General features: G+C 45.3%; 1 protein-coding gene across 3 annotated transcripts; it reads left to right on the top strand.

The window, feature by feature from the left end:
- Window positions 1–534: 534 nt before the first annotated feature.
- LOC125293129 (kelch-like protein 12) lies at window positions 535–21,336 on the top strand. Of its 3 annotated transcripts, none has more exons than XM_048240823.1 (12): window positions 535–897; window positions 2,386–2,667; window positions 4,237–4,390; window positions 7,649–7,866; window positions 10,113–10,262; window positions 15,874–15,988; window positions 16,247–16,353; window positions 16,457–16,652; window positions 17,184–17,342; window positions 18,270–18,368; window positions 18,659–18,845; window positions 21,165–21,336. In XM_048240823.1, the coding sequence occupies exons 1-12, from the start codon at window positions 889–891 to the stop codon at window positions 21,289–21,291; spliced, it is 1,803 nt and encodes a 600-aa protein (XP_048096780.1). In that variant the 5' UTR covers window positions 535–888; the 3' UTR covers window positions 21,292–21,336. The 3 variants fall into 3 exon arrangements, with proteins under 3 accessions (XP_048096780.1, XP_048096781.1, XP_048096779.1); XM_048240824.1 differs by lacking the exon at window positions 535–897 and adding an exon at window positions 1,064–1,365; XM_048240822.1 differs by lacking the exon at window positions 535–897 and adding an exon at window positions 1,786–2,000.
- The last annotated feature ends 884 nt before the right edge of the window (window positions 21,337–22,220 follow it).

Raw genomic sequence — 22,220 nt, 5'->3', positions numbered from 1 at the left:
TTTGCTTATTCCGACTATGACCTTATTGGGGTTAAGGCAATCAGAAAATTCTATTGCCTTAATTGGGTTAATATTGTAATATTGTCCTTGTAAACATATGGGTGTCACACAGAAGTGATGGACTGAGATTGAATCTCTTAGTTATTTCCAACTCAGTGACGATGTATAAATTGTAAAGTTAGATTATTTACTATTTAGCATGTAGTTTGTAGCAGTCCTTTTCCTGAGTTGTTTTGAAGGGTGTATGTCGTCATCAAAGCTGGCTATGATACTAGCTAACCACGGCCCTTTATGAGTGAGCTGAGAAGTAGCCAGATGAGGCATTACCATACAGGAAAGAGAGGAGCAGGAGAGCAGAGGTGTTGCTCAAGAGGAAAGGAGTAGAGGAGGAGGAGGAGGTGTTGCCCTGAAGGAAAAGGAGAATAGAGGAGGAGGTGCACTAATGATGGACTGTGCTGTGGTTTTGCGCGGGGGGGCATTCATCAGGTTATTCACAGGCCGGGTAGAGCCATAGATATTAGAAAGCTAGATACCATAATGTCCGTCGAATTATATTAGGAGCCATACGTGAACGCGGCCGCCATTTTGTTGGGGGCAAACACCTAACTTACCTGACCTTACTGTCTATGGGCAACACTTGCTATCAGTGACACCTGTTTCTCCATTGGCCTCCAGTGATCGTTGCCCACAGTGATCGCTATGTACGTACATTCTGGAGCCCAATGCGGTATCTAACTTTCCACTATCTATGGGTGGCGCAGCTAATTGGTGAAATCACCTGTGCTAAGTGCATAGGTAGAACCAATACATGGTTGGACTTTTACTCTCTGAAGCTGGACTTCTCCACCTCTGAGGAAATAGTCCAACATATTGAAGACTTTGCATTTAATGCATGAGGTATTAGTGAAATAAATACTTTATTTCTTTTAACATTCGATAAATAACTTGTCATTCATTCTGAACATTCCATGTTTTCCTTTGGAGTTGTTTGTTTTAGTGACTTTGCAACAATGTTTCTTTTCGATGGGAAGGAACGCCGTGCGCGTTCTTGTCGCAAGCGCGCTGCTGATGACGTTGGTGTGTGTTTTCCTTGAGAGTAGCTCGCTGTGCCTCTGCCAGACTCTCGTGGATGTGTGTTAGCCAAACCAAAGGATACACCTTTTCTGCTATACAAGCGAGAGTTGTACAGAGGTTGACATTTGTTTCTCTCACATCCTGGCAAGCACTAGTAGCTGACTGTCCCTAGTAGTCAGCCTGACCGTCCGACAAACAGCTGCTGAAGTGAAGGGGTCTTGCTGGAATATGAAGCGCCATCGTGGGCAAGAGTAGCACCAAATCCCTGAGCGTCTTCACCGTAATTAGCGGGTGGGTCATCATACTAAAACTACAAGATATGCTGCAGCGATATTGCTCAGCTAATAACACTAGTAGAGTGGACATTTTTACGATTTCATCTGTACACAGTGACTTGTTTAGCTGCATGCGATTTGCTCACAGCCAACTAGCTAGCCAGTTATCCTAGCTAAACATGCTAACTCCAGGCAGTGTTGTTGTAAAGGTAGCATGGTGACGACAGTAGCATAGCACAGGTGGTTAAATGTTAAATATATTTTTGTGGTAGGGGTCACATGTGTGAATATGTCCTTTACACTTATCTACCAAGTCAGGATGTCTGTGCTTTTGCCAGCCCAGTTAGATAACTTCACAGCCTACGCGTGTGTGGTGTGCCTTGCCAGCTAGGACTGCTAGCTTGTGCCCCTAACTGTTGACGTTACTCCAGACACGCACACCGGTGTCGTAGAGCTTCTGGAATAACGACATTGCTACTGTGCGACTCAATATTGCCTTATCCAGAGTATGGACCTTAATCGGAATATGGTGTGCATGTCAACGTAGTCATGAATCTGTCATTCGCGTCTGGTTCCTCTACCAATTCTTCCCTCCGTCTGCAGACAATACGAGTCAAACCACTCCGTGACACAAGCTGCAGTAGTCATGATGTAAGGTTGGCACCGAATTTCAGTTCTGCTGGGTGGGCGGGCGGAACAATAGAACGAACAGACAGGCAAATACTTGTTTGGTGTTTACGTGTCTGGCACTAAGAATGGACTGCCAGTGTTTGATGGTACTTCTTAACACAGCTGTGCGGTAGTGGCTTGGATGTTGTTCCAGGCTGAGCGGTATGGAGAACAAGCAAAGAGGGTGAACACACTATGAGGGTGACGCTGCTAGCTCTGTTTACTGCTGTGACCCAGATACGCTGAGGCTGACTCAGTCCTGTGTGTGTGTGTGTGTGTGTGTGTGTGGTGCTGTAACAGGGCCGTATGGGACCTGCTGTTGGAGTGTGGTGACTCAGTCATCACAGTGTTTTGCTCCCTCCTGTAGGTGAGCGGAGGCCGGTTCCTCATTGACTGCTTGGTTCGCTGTTTCCCTCCTGTCCTGCTGAGATCCTCCAGCACCCTGGCGAGCCCACCAGCTATCGCCATGGCGCCCAAAGACATCATGACCAACTCTCATGCCAAGTCTATCCTGAACGCCATGAATTCGCTGCGGAAGAGTAACACGCTGTGTGACATCACGCTGCGCGTCGACAGCGCCGACTTCCCTGCTCACCGCATTGTCCTGGCAGCCTGCAGCGACTACTTCTGTGCCATGTTCACCAGCGAGGTAAGTCCCATGCGCACACACACACACACACACACACACACTCTCTCATACGCACACACACACACACACTCTCTCATACGCACACACACACACACGCTCTCTCTCTCACACACACACACTCTCTCTCTCACACACACACTCTCTCTCTCTCACACTCTCTCTCTCTCACACACTCTCTCTCTCACACACACACTCTCTCTCACACACACACTCTCTCACACACACACACTCATTCTCTTTCTCAGAGTCTGTTGTTCTCCATCTCCCTCTTTCTCACGGTCAAAATCACTCCTCTCTCCCCCTCTTTCTTTCTCCCTCTCTCTTGCATGCTCTTTCTATCCCCCTCTCACTCCCTCTATGCCTCTATACTTTCTTTCAGATATACACAAGCAAACCAAATAAATTAAATCAGATGTTGCATCATAGGAATCATATCTTGTGCTGGTACAGCAGCCCAGTTTAAATGGGCGCTTCTGCATTCTGATGCCATGGAAGTCTTTGCTGTGGTGCAACCCATCACATTGACTGTATATAAGTATATATACTTTTTTGATCCCGTGAGGGAAATTTGGTCTCTGCATTTAACCCAATCGGTGAATTAGTGAAACACAAACAGCACACAGTGAACACACAGTGAGGTAAAGCACACACTAATCCCGGCGCAGTGAGCTGCCTGCTTCAACGGCGGCGCTCGGGGAGCAGTGAGGGGTTAGGTGCCTTGCTCAAGGGCACTTCAGCTGCGGCCCACTGCTCGGGGCTCAAACCGGCAACCCTCCGGTTACAAGTCCAGAGTGCTAACCAGTGGGCCACGACTGCAGTAGTTCTGAAGAAGCCTCAGTTCTCCTCCCAAAGTGCGTGCCACTCCGACCGTGACCCAGGCTGTGTCTGTGTGTGCTGGTTCCTCTGTGACTCACGGTGTGATGGCGCAGTGACTGAAGACACCTGGACAGAGTAAAGCCCTCAGCAGCACACCTGCCCAGAATGAAGCCGCTGCCACTGGAAAACGCTGGGGCCCCTGTGAACATCAACGCTACCGTTTTGGAACAGTAAAGTAGCTACATGGGCCAGATGTCTGCAAATGTGTTGTCTTCCTGCTAATAAACGCCCAGAAGGTCAACATTAAGCCATGTTCTAATCTTGGTGCCAGTCTCTGTCATTGCAGCCTGCAGGATGAGAGCACACTGTGCTCCGCAGGGTCTCCAGCTGCCACTCAGACGTGTGTGTGTGTGTGTGTGTGTGTGTGTGTGTGTGTGTGTGAGTGTGAGTGTGAGTGTGAGTGAGTGGGTGACACCATGTGTTTGATGCCATGCCAATAGGGGAGGGTGTGAGCGCCCTGTAAGGACAGAACTGACCACACACCACTAGGGGGTGCTCATGAGCGCTGAGGGTGTCCTGCTGCACACACACACACTCAACACACACACACAGATGCTAGGTTCACTTCAGACCAGGAATTAGTCCAGCCCGTATGTGGCACGGTTGTGGAGCAGTTGGTGTGTGTGAGGGGGTCTTCTCTTCTGAGTTGTGCTGTGTTGTAATGTGCTGTGTGCCTCTGTCCTTTCCCCGCAGCTCTCGGAGAAAGGGAAGTCATTTGTGGACATCCAGGGCCTGACTGCGTCCACCATGGAGATCCTGCTGGACTTTGTGTACACTGAGACCGTACTGGTTACCGTGGAGAATGTGCAGGAGCTCCTGCCTGCAGCCTGTCTTCTGCAGCTGAAAGGTGAAAATATACACACACACACACACACACACACTTCCCTTTGCATCATCTCTGCTGCAGCTTCAAAGGGTAACCACACAAAAACTCACACACATTCATAAATCTTTCTCTCTCTCTCTCTCTCTCTCTCTCTCTCTCTCTCTCTCTCTCTCTCTCTCTCTCTCCCTCTCTCCCACACACACACACATATTCACACACACTCCCACCCATATTCATAAATAATAATCTCTCTCTCATTCATTCATTCACTCACTCACTCACTCACACACACACTCACACACACACACCCCTCTGATGCCCTGGCATGTCTGCTGTTATTTCAAAGAGAAAACCACACTCATTCACTCTCAAATATTTGCACATACTCCCCCACTCCTGAGCTGTAGCAGCAGCTTACTGGTTCACACAGACACACATACTCACTTATCAGTGCCTACATACACTTATATCTAAACTTTCAGCCTCCTATTTTAACCACACACACACACAAACTAGAGTGTGGCTACCCAGGTTCGGACAAAAATTTAGAAATTGTAGTCGGGTTCGGACACATGGGGGCGATATGCATTGGAAGCTTTACATTTAAATTCCTTATTATGTTGGGTAACCAACAGGTCTGCTTTACATGAGGCAAACGTTTGTTTTTTGAGAATAAAGTAAAATGTAAAAAAGACCTAATAGCTTTCTTCCTGTGTGCAAGATTTGTTTATCGTGACAACGCATTTCAGGCATGCCGCCTGAAATGCACACGCGTTGTCACGACTACATAAACAAATGGTTATGCACATCTCGCACATATGCACATAAGCACAGTCTTGGGTGACGTTAAAAAAAAGTTGTTAGCCTATCAGGAGATTTTAAGATTATTTGCGTTGCATACTGTGGTAAAGACATAGGCTACCGGTAGGCTATAAGGTCGTCTCGTTCAACTGGATGAGGATTTCCTCGAGTTGCCCCAATTAACGTCGATGCTGCATATGGATCAGTGACAGAGGCACTGTAGTTTCAACGACTGTTGCAGTTCATTTTTAAAACTTTTCGTCAATGGTAAGACAATAATTCTATTTCAATAGGCAATGCTTGCTTGGGCCTCTTGTGTTAATGTGCGCTGTGTGTGACCTGCGTGCGTGCACGCTCATCTAATTCTGTAGACAATTTGTTGTCTATTCCGTTTAATGGGCTAAAAAGACAGGCTATCCACAAACGTGAACGTTTAATCACTAGCATTAGCCTGGCTAGCGCCACCACTTCTCAATGAGACGTGGTCTGGGAACCAAACGTTCATTTTCTCGTATTTGAAAAAAATGCCCAGATCCGTTTATTGGGTGCCACGGATGTCTATCAAATGCGTCTGTGCATAGCTCATAATCGTCTTGCTTTCCCCCCTGTTCTGTGATTGGGTCCCTATCTCAGGCGAAAATTTGCTCCATGGTCTCCAGGCTGCCTTAGCAGCGTGAATCAAATTGCGCGCAAGGCAGCATGGGAACACCCAGGCTACATTAGCATGGGAATAACTGAGGCATCATCCGCGTCGGGCTCGGACATAAAAATGAAAATGCCTGTCTGGTTCGGACGCAACTCTGTCGGACGCGGGCCGGGTTCGGACAGAAATTTGCGGCCCGATCCGCACTCTAACACACACACACACACACACACACTGAGAGCGGAAGTAGATGTTGCAGCCCATGTGAGGTCTGCTCTGGGCAGATGATCAGATAGGTGGGAGTCTTCTGCAGAGACAGGAAATGGCCCCCCACAGTCAGACCCCTCACTTCCTGTTAGAGTAGCCTTGTGTCTCTGTTCACACCATGGGACCTCCCTCTGTGGGCCTGTAACAGTGTGCCAGGACGATCCGCGAACGAGGACAAGACTAACGTGGGTTCACTTGTACTGTGCCAGAGCATGACTGCACTTATTGATCTGTACCAGAGTTAAGTTGAGATGACTAGAATCTTCGCCTGAGAGCAGCTTTTGTTGCCATAACAACCTACTGAAGAACAATCAAAATCATTCTGTGAGATGTAAATGTTAAACAGACCAGTAGTGTTGATCACGTCTTATCATCCGGAGAGAAGAAATACTCTTTTCTGATTGGCTGGTGGGGTGGCTATTAATTCTGAATAACAGGACACCTATGAAGTAGATCTGGTAAAAAAAGTTTAATCACCGTTCCATATCAATGCTTATGAATGGTTACTATAACAACCATAGTAGGACGACTGTTGAGCCAGGCTTCGCAACAATGGAATCCACTGTAAACAATCTAACTGTCCATGCTATCGCTGTTATAGGGCCTTGTACAACAAGTCGGCTTCTTTGTAAACGGAACCCCGTGTTTTCTTTGCTTTCTATAAAGGCATGACTGTTGCCTATAGTGGCAACACGGTGATAAGCGGGATAACAGCCTTCGAGGTGTCCTGTTATACAGAATTAATGGACTTTGCCAGAGGCTGCGTGCATCGGGGAGTTCTTTGCCTCCGCCCTCATCCATTAATTCGGTATAACAAGACACCTCGGCGTCCGTTATCCCATACATAATTCATGTTCTGTACTCTGCGATCATGCTAGTGCCTACCGTACCAGATGGTATAGAATGAGTAGCCCTAAAGTAGCACTGTATGTAAAGTCATACTGTATCAGTAACTGGACAATCATGCCTTAGTACAGCACGTCTTCTTTGTAAACGAAGGTTTTACATTTGATCAGAACCGGATCAGAACTGGATGAGGGCCAGGGCCAGGGCTGGGCCACATCAGGGCCAGATGAGGGTCCAGGGCCGGGCCTGTGTCAGTACCCAGCGGGCTAGTGGAGAGGAGCTGAGCTGTAGCCCACTCTTCTACTGTGCAGCTCAGGGGTTGCTAACTAGTGAGAGGGTTGTGTGTGTGTGTGTAGCGTGTCCAGTCGTTAGCTGGTGAGAGGGATGTGTGTGGCGTGTCCAGTCGTTAGCTGGTGAGAGGGATGTGTGTGCGTGTGTTGCGTGTCCAGTCGTTAGCTAGTGAGAGGGATGTGTGTGTGTGTGTGTGTGGCGTATCCAGTCAGCTGGTGAGAGGGATGTGTGTGTGTGTGTGTGTGTGTGTGGCGTGTCCAGTCGTTAGCTGGTGAGAGGGATGTGTGTGTGTGTGTGGCGTGTCCAGACGTTAGCTGGTGAGAGGGATGTGTGTGTGTGGATTGTCCAGTAGTTAACTAGTGAGGGTGATGTGTGTGGCGTGTCCAGTCGTTAGCTGGTGAGAATCGGCTGACCTCTCTGACCTCTCGCAGGGGTCAAGAGGGCGTGCTGCGACTTCCTGAACAGCCAGCTGGACCCGACGAACTGCCTGGGCATCCGGGATTTTGCAGAGATGCACAACTGCCTGGACCTGATGCAGGCGGCCGAGCTCTTCTCCCAGAAGCACTTCTCCGAGGTGGTGCAGCACGAGGAGTTTATGCTGCTCTGCCAGAACGAGGTGGAGAAGCTCATCAAGTGTGATGAGATCCAGGTAACGTGTCTGTGTGTGTCTGTGTGTGTCTGTGTGTGTCTGTGTGTGTGTGTGTGTGTACACGAGGAGGAGTTCATGCTGTGGAGTAAGTAAAGGGTTAATAGAGGAGGCTGCTGTGTGTGTATATATTAGTGGGAGAGCAGATAGCTAACAAACGTTCAGAAAAAGTCGGTAAAGGGGTTATTTCACACAATTTGAAGGTGCTGAATTCAAATATTTTGTTTACCTAGCTCAATTTTAAGTTTTAGGCTTGCTAATTAGCATAATTAGTCGAGGATCGGAGGCTCTACCACCAACAAGTGATGCAGCTCAATGGCATATAAGAAGAGCACATTATCAAGCTCTAGTATGGAGGCAAGCACACATACCAAATCCAGTGTTACTAGAAGTAAAATGTTTTTTACTTCTCGGTTGTTGCTAACGGTAGATGCAGTTCTGCATTAGGCTTATTCCTGCTATCTAAGTTCATATGTAGCCTAGGCTACTGTAGGATATATCTGAGTTGAAGGTTATCTGTGCAACTTGTTATTGTGATGAAATGCATTAAACCCATACTCTCTATGTTAGCAATAAAAATATGCTTGTGTTTTGATTTGAATTTCCGAGTTTATTACATGTTAACTGTAATCATGTTCCCATTAAATATGTTAATAAACTATAGTATGTGTTCTTTAATGCTCAAACATGTATTTAGAGAACACTTTTATTTGGTTTTAGTGATTTACTTTTGAAATCAACCCAATTTAGGGAAAAATAAGCAAAAACAATCGCTATTTTATGTTAAAATGCTGATTATGCGGCTTAGAACTCAGAATTGAGCTTGGTAAACAAAATATTCAGAATCAGCATCCTCAAATTAGGTAAGAAGGGTGGTTTACCAACTTTTTCTCAAATTTGCCGTCAGAGGTTCTCTTCTGTGAAGCTGCTCTCCCTCTATATGAGTGTGTGTGTGTTCTTTCATCACTGCAGTAATTTGTGGTTTGAGATGAAAATGCTGCCAGTTTAAACTTGTAGATTAATAAATATAATCTCATTTAATCATCTTCCATCTACACACACACACACACACACACACACACACACCCTCCTGCAAGACCTCCTATGTCCCCAGAGTGTGTGTATATCACACATAGAAAAATTGTGTTTACTGTCACACACACACACTCGCAGAGTCAGACAAAAAGCACAAAAGCAAGCTAATGATTACTGGAAGAGAGAGCTTATGTCAGTCCACCCCCAGATACCCCCGCTTGTTAGAAGTAGTCACGGATATGGCAGGACCTGTTATCAGCCAACACCTTAATCATCATCAGTCTGTCTGATTGTGTACCTGCGTGTGTGTGTATTAAAGTGTGTGTGTGTTGAAGTGTTTGTGTGTTTAAGTGTGTGTGTGTGTTTAAGTGTGTGTGTATTAAAGTGTGTGTGTGTGTGTTTCTGTGACCTAGGGTGGGAATGTTGAGACAAGAAAGAGCTACAGTAAAGACAGTCAGAGCCAAACATAGCACCAGGTTTACCGTACGTGCGTGCGTGCGTGCATCAGTCTGTCTGATTGTGTACCTCTTGTATGTGTATCAGCCTGTGTGTGTGTGTGTGTGTGTGTGTGGACTCTGAGGAACCAGTGTTTGAGGCTGTAATTAACTGGGTAAACCTGTTGAAGTGTGTGTGTGTGTGTTTCTGTGACCTGTGAAGGTGGGAATGTTGAGGCAAAAAGAGCTACAGTAAAGAAAGTCAGAGCCAAATATAGTACCAGGTTTACCGTGTGTGTGTGTATCAGTCTGTCTGATTGTGTGCCTCTATGTGTGTGTGTGTGGACTCTGAGGAACCAGTGTTTGAGGCTGTGATTTACTGGGTAAACCTGTGTGTGTGTGTGTGTATAGGTGCAGCCGTAGTGCTGGGCAGTATACCGGTTCACACTGTATACCGGTGTATATTTTCGTTATGATATGAATTTTTAATATACCGCCATACCGGTGTATTTGATTACACAACGCTTGGAATGCTGCGCCGCGTGACAGTGTTTCAGACGGGACTTTTTTCACACGCACGCATGGTGGTGCCACTGCGAGGGTAAACACAAAACACCTTAAGTTTTTCCCCTGAAGTATGACCCTTAAGGCTTAATTTCTCCTTAGGTAAGGGGTTTATTTAAGGGTGTTGCACAGAATAATACCTTAAATTGTTTCTTTAGTTAAGAAAAAACGTTAAGGGATACTGCAGTGTGTGTGTGTGTGTGTGTGTGTGTGTAGGTGGATTCAGAGGAGCCGGTGTTTGAGGCTGTGATTAACTGGGTGAAACACAACCGTAAGGAGAGAGAGCCCTACCTGCCTCACATGCTAGAACACGTCCGAATGCCACTACTCACACCACGCTACATTACCGACGTTATCGACGCTGAGGTAAGACACACACACACACACACACACACACTTACGTGCAGACAGACGCGTTCATGCAAGCAACTGTACACACACACACACACACACACACACACACACACACACACACACACACACAACTCCAAAACAGAAAGTTGGGATGTGTAAAATGCTAATAAAAACAGAATGATAATATACAAGTCTCGTAAACCCATATTTAGCAGCAAAAAGGACGTAGACAACGTATTGAATGTTGAAAATGAAAAAGTGGACTATTTCATGGAAAATATATGTTAATTTTGAATTTGATGCCAGCAACATGTTTCAAAAGTTGGAATGGTAGCATGTTTTACCACTGTGCTGCTTCACCTCTTCATTTATGCACAGAATCAAACTGAAGAACTTTTATGCACAGTTCGTCAGACTGAAGAACTGTCTCTCTGACACTGTGATCTGCAGCACCGGAGCGCCACAGGGAACTGTGCTCTCTCCAGTCCTGTTCACCCTGTACACATCTGACTTCTGCTACAACACCGAGTCATGCCACATGCAGAAGTTTTCTGATGATACTGCAATTGTGGGGTGTATCAGGAACGGGCAGGAGGAGGAGTACAGGAGCCTGGTGGAGGACTTTGTGCAATGGTGCAAACTCAATCATCTTCAACTTAACACTTCAAAGACCAAGGAGATGGTGGTGGATTTCCTTGAGGTCTAAGCCCACTCTGCTACCAGTCCACATTGATGGGGTCAATGTGGAGGTGGTTAGCACCTACAATATCTGGGTCTCCACCTGGACAATAAACTGGACTGGTCAGCCAACACTGATGCACTCTACAAGAAAGGGCAGAGCAGGCTGTATGCGTCCTGAGGAGGCTCTTGGGTCCTTCAATGTGTGCAGTAAGCTCCTCAGGATGTTCTACCAGTCTGTTGTTGCCAGCGCCCTCTTCTATGCAGTAGTATGCTGGGGAGGAAGCACAAGGAAGAAGGATGTGGGGCTAATTGACAGGCTGGTAAGGAAAGCTGGCTCTGTGGTGGGAGCTGAACTGGAGTGCATCACTTCACTATCTGACAAAAGGACCCTGAACAAACTGATCAACATCTTGGACAATGAGTGTCACCCACTCCACAGCACTATTGACCCCTTGCAAGTGACGTCACGTTTTGTTCGCGCCACAGCAAAATAGCCTAGTGGACGGCAAGAACACGAATCAAATCAATGGGTTGTAATGGGACATATCGCACAGCTAGGAGATTATAGTGAGATTTAACCGTAGTAATGCCCCCTTCCCGACTGTTGGCTTATTGTTTGGAATACAACAACATCCCATGTTCTTGCATAGATATATTTTGGTTTGTTTTCTTTGTGTTTCGGGAGTATTTCAACCACAATTGCATGCTTATCTCCTCAGTGTATGAAGCACAGCAGCGGTTGCTATAGCAACCATAGACTCTGAACAGGACGGCAGCACTTAGGCAAAGTCTTTGGCAAGATCTGAATGTAAACAGATAATACCGTTCAAGTTTTTTTTAAATTTCCTATTTCTTTCCATTCTTTAACTTAAGACATGTAGGCCTAAGAAGTAAGTTTATTCGCTGGGCAACGTACAAACTGACGAGTTACATTAGCCCTAGCACTATGAGCTACGATACACGTTAGCTAGAATAGCTAGCTTCTAAGTGTGGCAGCTAAGTTATTATTTCATGTTCTGTTATGACATTCTTAACGTTTTGACTATGTTACAACTGATAAAAGCAAGACAAATAAAGTAACCAAATCGCTTTGCAATATTTTAGTCTAGAAATACTTATGGGTGTTCATTTACCATAATGTTAATTACAGTAGCCTAACGTAACATTATCTCCACTTGCTGTTACCACCAGTTTTAATAACTTTACATTTGCGATCATGACCCATTTCATCTAACAACACCACTGGCATCTTTCATTGACTATCAGACCCCAAACAGCAATACATTGAACTACAAAGATGTTATAGTAATGGTGTTCAGTTCATCATAATCGTTATGACATAATGTAATTTGCCGTCCGTCTCCTATCTTTTTGTCGTCCAGCATGGAGCCGTCACGTGACTTAAGTCACGTGTCTGCAAGGGGTGAATTGTTAAGCAGAAGAGCCTGATCAGCTGGAGACTTCGCTCACTGCCTTGCACAACTGACAGACTGAGAAAGTCATTTGTCCCCAGGGCCATTGAACTGTTCAATGCCTCACTTAAGGGAAGAGGAGAGATGGACTTCTCTGCATAGTCTGTCTGCCTCTTCACCCCCTCCATGTTTGGTACGGTCTGTCCACTAGCCACTTGTCCCACTGTCTTTATGCCTCACCGTTTGCATGCTATATTAGCACATTAGCACATATGCATAACCCCCCCTCCATGCCACAGCCGAACTGTGGCCACACTTATACATTTTCTTAAATAGTTAAATATATAGACTTTACTTTACTTTATTTCTGCATTGTTGCACTATTGACTTACTCATTTGCACTATCACCATGACCACTATCACCATTGCACTACCACCATGACACTCATTCACACAGAGCACCTTAGAGCACCTTACCATACCTTACTATGCACAGAGAATCACAGGCTCAGTCCCTGCCTCAGTCATTGCAAGCGCCTCTGATTTATTAATCACCACTATGTGGATACTGTTTTTAGAATTGATTTAGATTAAGTGTTAGTATAATTTGTATTTTTGTAATTTGTATTTTAGTATATTTTTATATATTGTATTAAGTGTTAGTATAATTTGTATTTTAGTATATTTAGCATATTCTTTATCTTCTACTATCCTTACTGCTTAGTTGTGATTTTATATTATATACTTTAATTACTCTTTCTGCTGTTAAAGAATGTGTTTGTGTTGTATGTATGTATGCTGCTGCTGAGACCTTGAATTTCCCCTGGGGATCAATAAAGTATCTATCTATCTATCTTTAACAAAATTATGTTTAGGAACTGAGGAGACCAGTTGCTAGAGTTTTGAGAGTGAAATGTTGTCCCATTACTCCCCAATACACGATTTCAGTTGCTCAACAGTATGGGGTTTTCTTAGTCATGTTTTTCATTCTGTTATGCCCCTAATTTGACAAATCTGGACTGCAGATAGGCCATTTTAGCACCTGGACTTTTCATCTATGGAGAAATGCTGTTTAAATATGTGCAGAATTCATGTCATGGCATTGGTTTCCTGAATTATTCAAAGTCTTCCCTGGAAAAGACATTGCCTGAATGGCAGTATATGTTGCTCAAAACCTGTATACATCATTCAGAATTGATTGTGCTTTGCCAAATGTACAATATGCCCATGCTGTAGGCACTAATGCTACTCCACAGTCACAGATGTTGGGTTTTTGGACTAAGCACTAAAACAAGTTGGATAGGTTGGATACTTGGATAGGTCCTCTCCTCTTTAGCCCAGATGAGTCCATGATTTCCAAAAAGAATGCCAAATTTTGATTGGTCTAACCACAGGAACTTTTTTTCATGTTACCTCAGTCCATTTTAAACAAGCTTAGGTCCAAAATACAACAGCCATCCAATTTGTTTTTTAGCTCTTTCCCTTGTTTGGAAAGATTTCTTTAGATTCTCTGAATATTTTACCGTAATAATATTATGTCCTGTAGATGACTAACTCCCTAAATACTTCACAATTGCATCTTAAGAAGCATTAAAATGACATTGTTTCATCATTGTGAACACAAGTTTACTCAGAGTGATCAATACCCCTACATCTTTACTTCTAATAGACCCTGCCTCTCTGGGATGCTCTTTTTCATACTCAATCGTGTTGCCAGTTACCCTAATTAGTTGTGAAATATTCCTCCTTTTGTTTTATTTATCATTACACAACTTTTCCAGCATTTTGTTACTCCTATCCCAAATTTTTTTGAAACATGTTGCTGGTATGAAATTCAAAATTAACATGTATTTCCATTTTCAACATTTGATATGTTGTCTGTGTCCTTTTTGCAAGAGATTTGCAGATTATTACATTCTGTTTTTATTCACATTTTAAACAACATCCCAACTTTTGCTGTTTTGGGGTTGTACGTGCAGACATACAGACAGATTAATGCAAGCAGCTATACACACACACACACACACATACAGACGCGTCCATGAAGCAACTATATATACACACACACACTTACATGCAACTGTACACACACACACACACACTTACAGTACATGCAACTGTACAAACACACACACACACACTTACAGTACATGCAACTGTACAAACACACACACACACACTTACAGTACATGCAACTGTACAAACACACACACACACTCTCACACCCAGGCAGATGCATCCATGCAAGCAACTATATACACACACAAACACACATACATTTACATGCAACTGCAAACGCACACACACACACACACACTTACAGTACATGCAACTGTACAAACACACACACACTTACAGTACATGCAACTGTACAAACACACACACACACTCTCACACCCAGGCAGATGCATCCATGCAAGCAACTATATACACACACAAACACACATACATTTACATGCAACTGCAAACACACACACACACATTTACATGCAACTGTACACACACACACACATTAACATGCAACTGTACACACACACACACATTTACATGCAACTGTACACACACACACACACACACACATTTACATGCAACTGTACACACACACACACACACACACATTAACATGCAACTGTACACACACACACATTTACATGCAACTGTACACACACACACACACACACACACACATTTACATGCAACTGTACACACACACACACACACATTTACATGCAACTGTACACACACACACATGCAACTGTACACACACACACATTTACATGCAACTGTACACACACACACACACACACACACACACACACATTTACATGCAACTGTACACACACACACACACACACACACACATTTACATGCAACTGTACACACACACACATTTACATGCAACTGTACACACACACATTTACATGCAACTGTACACACACACACACATTTACATGCAACTGTACACACACACACACACACACACACACACACACACACACACACATTTACATGCAACTGCACACACACACACACACACACACACACACACACACACATTTACATGCAACTGTACACACACACACACACACACACACATTTACATGCAACTGTACACACACACACACATTTACATGCAGACATACAGACTCATTCATGCAAGCAACTATATACACACACACACACACACACACACGTGCAGACAAACAGACACGTTCATGCAAGCAACTGCTCACACACACAAACACACACACACACACCACCAATCTGGCACACAAACACACACCGTGCTGCCGGCAGACACAGACACACACACACAAACACACACGAGTTGAGGCTAGTGCCTGATGCATAAATGACCTTAGCAGATCAAGATCAAGCTTGAGCAGCACTCTTAATGATGTGAGTTGTCCACACCCACATAATAATTTTACAGGAACCCGCTTACATTGGTTTTGCTCACATACACTTAATGATTCTTTTTACTGTGTGTAACATCATGTTCTGTGTGTGTGTGTCTGTGTGTGTTTTAGCCCCTGATTCGCTGCAGTCTGCCTTGTAGAGATTTGGTCGACGAAGCCAAGAAGTTCCACCTGCGTCCTGAGTTAAGAAGCGAGATGCAGGGACCCCGCACACAGGCACGCCTAGGTCAGACTGTCATCTTTAACCTTTAACCCCACACACAGGCACGCCTAGACCAGACTACTCACCTTTAACTCGTACTTGTACGCCTAGACCAGACTGCTCATACTATGTAGCCTGTGTTCCCCCTCTAGACCAGACTGCCTGTGTTCCCCCTCTAGACCAGACTGCCTGTGTTCCCCCTCTAGACCAGACTGCCTGTGTTCCCCCTCTAGACCAGACTGCTTATACTATGTGACCTGTGTTCCCCCTCTCTGGCTGTAGGGGCTAAAGAAGTGCTGCTGGTGATTGGAGGCTTTGGCAGTCAGCAGTCCCCCATAGACGTGGTGGAGAAGTACGACCCCAAGACACAGGAGTGGAGCTTCCTGCCTGTGAGTCTCTCTCACATACACACTCACACACACACACACACTTCAGTGCCAATGTGACTGCCTCTGTTCCTCACACACTCACACTTTCTCACCCATGTGTCAGAATATCGCCCGGAAGCGGCGCTATGTGGCGACTGTTGCCCTTAACGACCGCGTGTACGTGATCGGCGGGTATGACGGCCGCTCGCGGCTCAGCTCAGTGGAGTGTCTGGACTACACGGCGGACGAGGACGGCGTCTGGTACACCGTGGCAACCATGAACGTGCGCCGCGGCCTGGCGGGGGCCACCACCCTCGGAGGTGAAGGGGGTGGAGAGGCGGGGTCAGAGTGGGCATTACTTGGAACTTACCCAGGAAGACTATGAGCTGATCGAGGAACAGCAGGAGCTAACTGGTTAGATTGGAAACTAAAGCTGTCTGGGAAGTAGTTTATTAGGTGGGAAGTGTAGTTTATTGGGTGGGAACTAAACTGGAAGCATTGCATGAGCTGGAGAGACTCTTGTAGCTGGTCTAGACTGGGAACTCTACTGGGTGGGAAGTGTAGTTTATTGGGTGGGAAGTGTAGTTTATTGGAAGTGTAGTTTATTGGGTGGGAAGTGTAGCTTATTGAGTGAGAACAGGGCTTCCTGCTTGGCAGCAACGATCATCTTAGACTAGTCAAAACTTACATAGGAAAAAAGAGAACAAATGTTTAAATGAATGTTATGCAATTTCACTGCTACACAACACATAGTGATTTTCTGTCTGTCTGTCTGTCCTATTTATCTCTCTACCTGTGTGTGTGTGTGTGTGTGTGTGTGTGTGTGTGTGTGATCTGTGATCTGTCCCCAGACATGATCTACGTGGCAGGGGGGTTTGACGGCAGTCGGAGACACACCAGCATGGAACGTTACGACCCCAACATCGACCAGTGGAGCATGCTTGGAGATATGCAGACGGCCAGGGAGGGCGCCGGACTAGTGGTGGCCAGCGGCCTCATCTACTGTCTCGGTATGAGCGCTGGACACACACACACACATACACACACACACACTCACATACACACACACACTCACCCACACACTCACCCACACACTCACATACTCACTCACACACACACAGGGAGGGAGTCAGACTAGTGGTGGCCAGTGGCCTCATCTACTGTCTCGGTATGAGCGCTGGACACTCGCACACATACACACACATACACTCACATACTGTACACACTCACACACACAGGGAGGGAGTCAGACTAGTGGTGGCCAGCGGCCTCATCTACTGTCTCTGTATGAGCGCTGGACACACACACACACACACACATACACACTCAAATACACATACATAGGGAGGGCGCCAGACTGGTGGTGGTTATCAAGGATGTGATTCTATCCGATTAATGCCGGATTTTCCGTCTGACCCATGTGAATCATGCAAATCCGGACAGTTGCCCACTTTGAGCAGTAGGTCAGGGTGTTTCTGAACAGACCGTGCTGATAGAAAATGTTTGTGTTTTAATGGCTGACCAAAAAGCTATCTGTCCATGCCTGATCACTCACACCTAGGGTGATGAGAAATGGATTTCTGGTGGAAGGGGCGGAAGCACATTCTAACCTCCTATCCTCCCGTGCTGGACAGGACAGCATCGTGTGTGTCTAAAGGTCAATGAAGTCAAGTTCAAGGGACATGATATGAGCAGAGCGAACGTGGGACTCTAGTAATATGCCCATAACGTGGGACTCCAGTAGTGTGCCCATAGTCTTGAATTTCCCCTGGGGATCAATAAAGTATCGATCTATCGATCGATCGATCGATCGATCGAGGGACTCCAGTAGTGTTCCCATAATGGGACTGTGCCTGTTGCTGTGTGTGCAGGTGGATACAACTGCCTGTGTGTGTGTAAGTAAATACATACATGTGTGCCTGTTGCTGTGTGTGCAGGTGGATATGATGGGCTGAACATTCTGAACTCAGTGGAGCGCTACGACCCCCACACAGGACACTGGACCAGCGTCACACCCATGTCTGCCAAGCGCTCAGGTAGTGCGTGTGTGTGTTCCACACTGGCCACTGGACCAGCACAACACCCAGGTCTGCCAAGTGCTCGGGTAGACTGTGTGTGTGCATGCCATAGATCTGCTGAATGACCACATCTACATGTGTGTGCTCATATGCGTGTGTGTTTGTGTGCTCATATGTGTGTGTGTGTGTGCTCATATGCGTGTGTGTGTGTGTGCTCAAATGTGTGTGTGTGGCCACGAGTGCGGGAGTAGCCCTGCTGAATGACCACATCTACGTGGTGGGTAAGCTATTTGTGTGTGTGTGTGCAGGTGCGGGCGTAGCGCTGTTGAATGACCACATCTACGTGGTGGGTGGCTTTGACGGGACGTCCCACCTGTCGTCCGTGGAGGTGTACAACATCCGCACCGACTACTGGACCACCGTGGCGCCCATGACAACGCCGCGCTGCTACGTGGGGGCCACCGTCCTCAGAGGGAGACTCTACGCCATCGCAGGGTAACACACACACACACAGATATATGCATACACACAGATAGATACACACGCATGCACACACGCATGCACACAGATATATATACACACACACACACACACACACACACAGATATATGCATACACACAGATGTATACACACGCATACACACAGATATATATATATATATATATATATATATATATATATATATATATATATATATATATATATATATATATATATATATATATATATATATATATATTTCACACACACACACACACACACACACACACACACGCACGCTAGAGATGCGCGGTTCGCGGTTACAGACGTGGACTCCGCGGTTAAACCGCTGATCGGGCGGACGACTTGAATAAATATAATATTTTAATTAAATTCGGGCGGGTGGCGGTTGAACCAATCAAATGAAAAAAAATATAGCCTATACATTGTTAAATTGTGTTACCTACATCCGAAAAAAAACGAGCACACTTTGAAATAGTCAAATTTTCCTCAGGCAGTTATTTGGCCTAGTTGCTTCTATGCATGCTGCTTTGTTTAGGCCTAGGCTACTATCAGAGATGTGTTGGGGAATTGCGGTGTATTCCGATGTTTCACTGAGCAACCCCTCTCACGCACGCACACACACACACACACACACACTAAAGGTAACAAAAAGTGTAAATTAAGTAGCCTATCGTAGCCTACCAGCATTTTTCCTCTCCAGTGTGCAATAAGAAAGTAGAATAGGCTACAGTGCAAGTTGACCGATGATTCATCTCCCATGTCGGGTCTCGTTGCAGAGCCTTGGTAGGCCACTAAGCAAATCTGCAACCTATGAGCCCAGCTGTCAGTATTGGAGGAGGCCTAAACATCTCATAGATGAGACTGCCTGGGTTATTTTGTTTCGATATTATATATAAAACACATAGTCATTGTAGCCTACCATTCAGGGAATATGCATTTAAAAGAGAGTCAGATTATGGACTGATATGACTCAGAAATTACATCGGGCAATGGCAGTGCGAGATGTTCAGAACGTAAGAGTTAAAACTTCTACAAGCTCAGTAACATCCACAGTGGAAAAAAGAAGGTAAGAAAAATAGTCGGAAAACTTAGATGTGTAAGGCAAGCAAGCAAGTTTGGCAGTTGTTACTAAAAATGTGAACATGCACGTTGCACTGTTGTGCGGTGGACTTTCGGAATGAGTAGAGTCTGCGTTTCTTTAATATCGAGGCACCATAGTTTGTCCAATCGGCCTGCTGGTATAAAATGAATTGCGCTGTCTGTCTGAAAAAGACGCGCTCTCTTCCCATGCAGTCAAAATGAATGGGAGTCTTCAGAACAGGCTTGTCATAGTGTCACCCTGACATGACCAGTGCGTAAAGTAGCGTATAATGTGAATGACTTGTTATTTTATTAAGGATTTCTTTCTTTTTGCAAAAAATAAAGTACAATAGGCATTAATTAGTAGGCTAAATAGCAGCATGTTGAAAATATGTGCCAAATTGCGTTTTTTATTACAATGATAAAATTGTAGGCTACAGGCCGATGTGTGTTTTATTTGGAGACTTTTTTGTGAGACAGAGACTGAGTTTGCTGCTGATATTCTGGGGATAGGCTACAACATAGCCAATGTAGGACTTTAGCCTTTTAATATATTTGCTGCATTGGATCAGTCTTTGTAGAACAGGCAAGAGCTTTCTAGCCTCACGTCAGCAGCGCCGCATCACCCATATACATTAAAACAACCAGCGGATGGCGGGTGCGGGTTTGAAAATTGGTCAAAAAACGTTGATGCGGATGGATGATAAGTTTTGTTATGCAGTTACAGTTGAAATAATAGCCCATCCGCGCATCTCTAACACACGCACACACACACAGACACAGATACACTATATATATATATATATATATATATATATATATATATATATATATTATATACACACACACACACACACACACTTTCCACACTTTCATAGATGCACTCTGCTCCTCTTTCTCACACACACATAATATGTGCTCAGTACGTCTCAAAAACACAAATCAAATCATGCACGCCATCGTTCATGTGCTCTCTATCTCTCTTTCTCCCTCTCTCTCACGCACACACACACACACACACACACACACACACACACACACACACACACACACACACACACACTCACAAAGACATGCTCAGTTATGTGTCCCGTGGGTAGCTGCAGGAGCAAATGTATTATGGTCACTGAGCTTTCTTTATACCCCTTATCTGAATGACTAATATACACTGTGTGTGTGTGTGTGTGTGTGTGTGTGTGTGTGTGTGTGTGTGTGTGTGTGTGTCTCAGCTATGACGGAAACTCGCTCCTGAGCAGCATCGAATGCTACGACCCGGTGATTGACAGCTGGGAGGTGGTGACTTCCATGGCCACGCAGCGATGTGATGCAGGAGTGTGTGTTCTCCGAGAGAAATGACCCTTGACCCCTCGTTGAAGACCACTCCTAGAGGAGGGGACGGCCGGGGGGGGGGGGGGGGGAGGAGGTTGGAGAGGAATCGGCAGCTCCCATCCGGGTCCATTATGTGCCACTTTCCCCTGGTTTTAGACGAGAGGGCGAGAGACAGCAAGGGAAGAGCACCTGTCTCTCCCTCTCTCTCTATCCAGCGGACGTTGTGATTGGTTACTGCAGTCTGAGTCTACAGTAAGTACCCATAATGAATGTACACGCCCCTTCACTCTGATTTGGTTGGAACACTAAACAACTGGAAGTGGGTGTGGCCAGTGACATCCCCTCCGTGTGTTGGTGGCACTGGTTACCATGGTGACCGGCAAGATGCGTGTCCACATGTGCTCAACAGATCAAGGAAATGTGCAATATATGTTCTCTGCCACCGCTGCAATGGATATGAGAATATACACACACACACACACACACACACACACACACACACACACACACACACACACACACACGTGCACACATTCACTATCACTTCAGCCGCTGCTGTATGCCTTACCGCCCTGTATTGATCAATTTTGCACCTGGTCATGGGACTTTTGTTCATACATACACACATACACATACTCATGTAACTCATTGCCTTTGCTGTAGTTAAGGCTTGGGACTCTAGTATATTTTCTCCATCATGCCATTATGTGCATTCATCTTGCATCAGACATCTCTTTGATCATTTGGAGTGTGTGTGAGAGAGACTGCGTGCGAGTGTGTGTGTTTATGTTTGTGTGTTTGTAAAACTATTATAATAATGATTTTAAGTGCATTTAGACACTAAATCTTATTGTTAATAAAGATTGTATTCAGTCTTCTCTTTGGTCATGTCCCTTTACTGCTGTGTCTCCTCACAGGTTGTGTGTGTGTCTGTGTGTCTGTCTGTCTGCATGTGT

The sequence above is a fragment of the Alosa alosa genome, chromosome 4 (assembly GCF_017589495.1).
Source record: "Alosa alosa isolate M-15738 ecotype Scorff River chromosome 4, AALO_Geno_1.1, whole genome shotgun sequence".
NCBI lineage: Eukaryota > Metazoa > Chordata > Actinopteri > Clupeiformes > Clupeidae > Alosa > Alosa alosa.
Note: the sequence above shows the minus strand (reverse complement) of the source record. Positions and strands in the feature narration are given on the sequence as shown.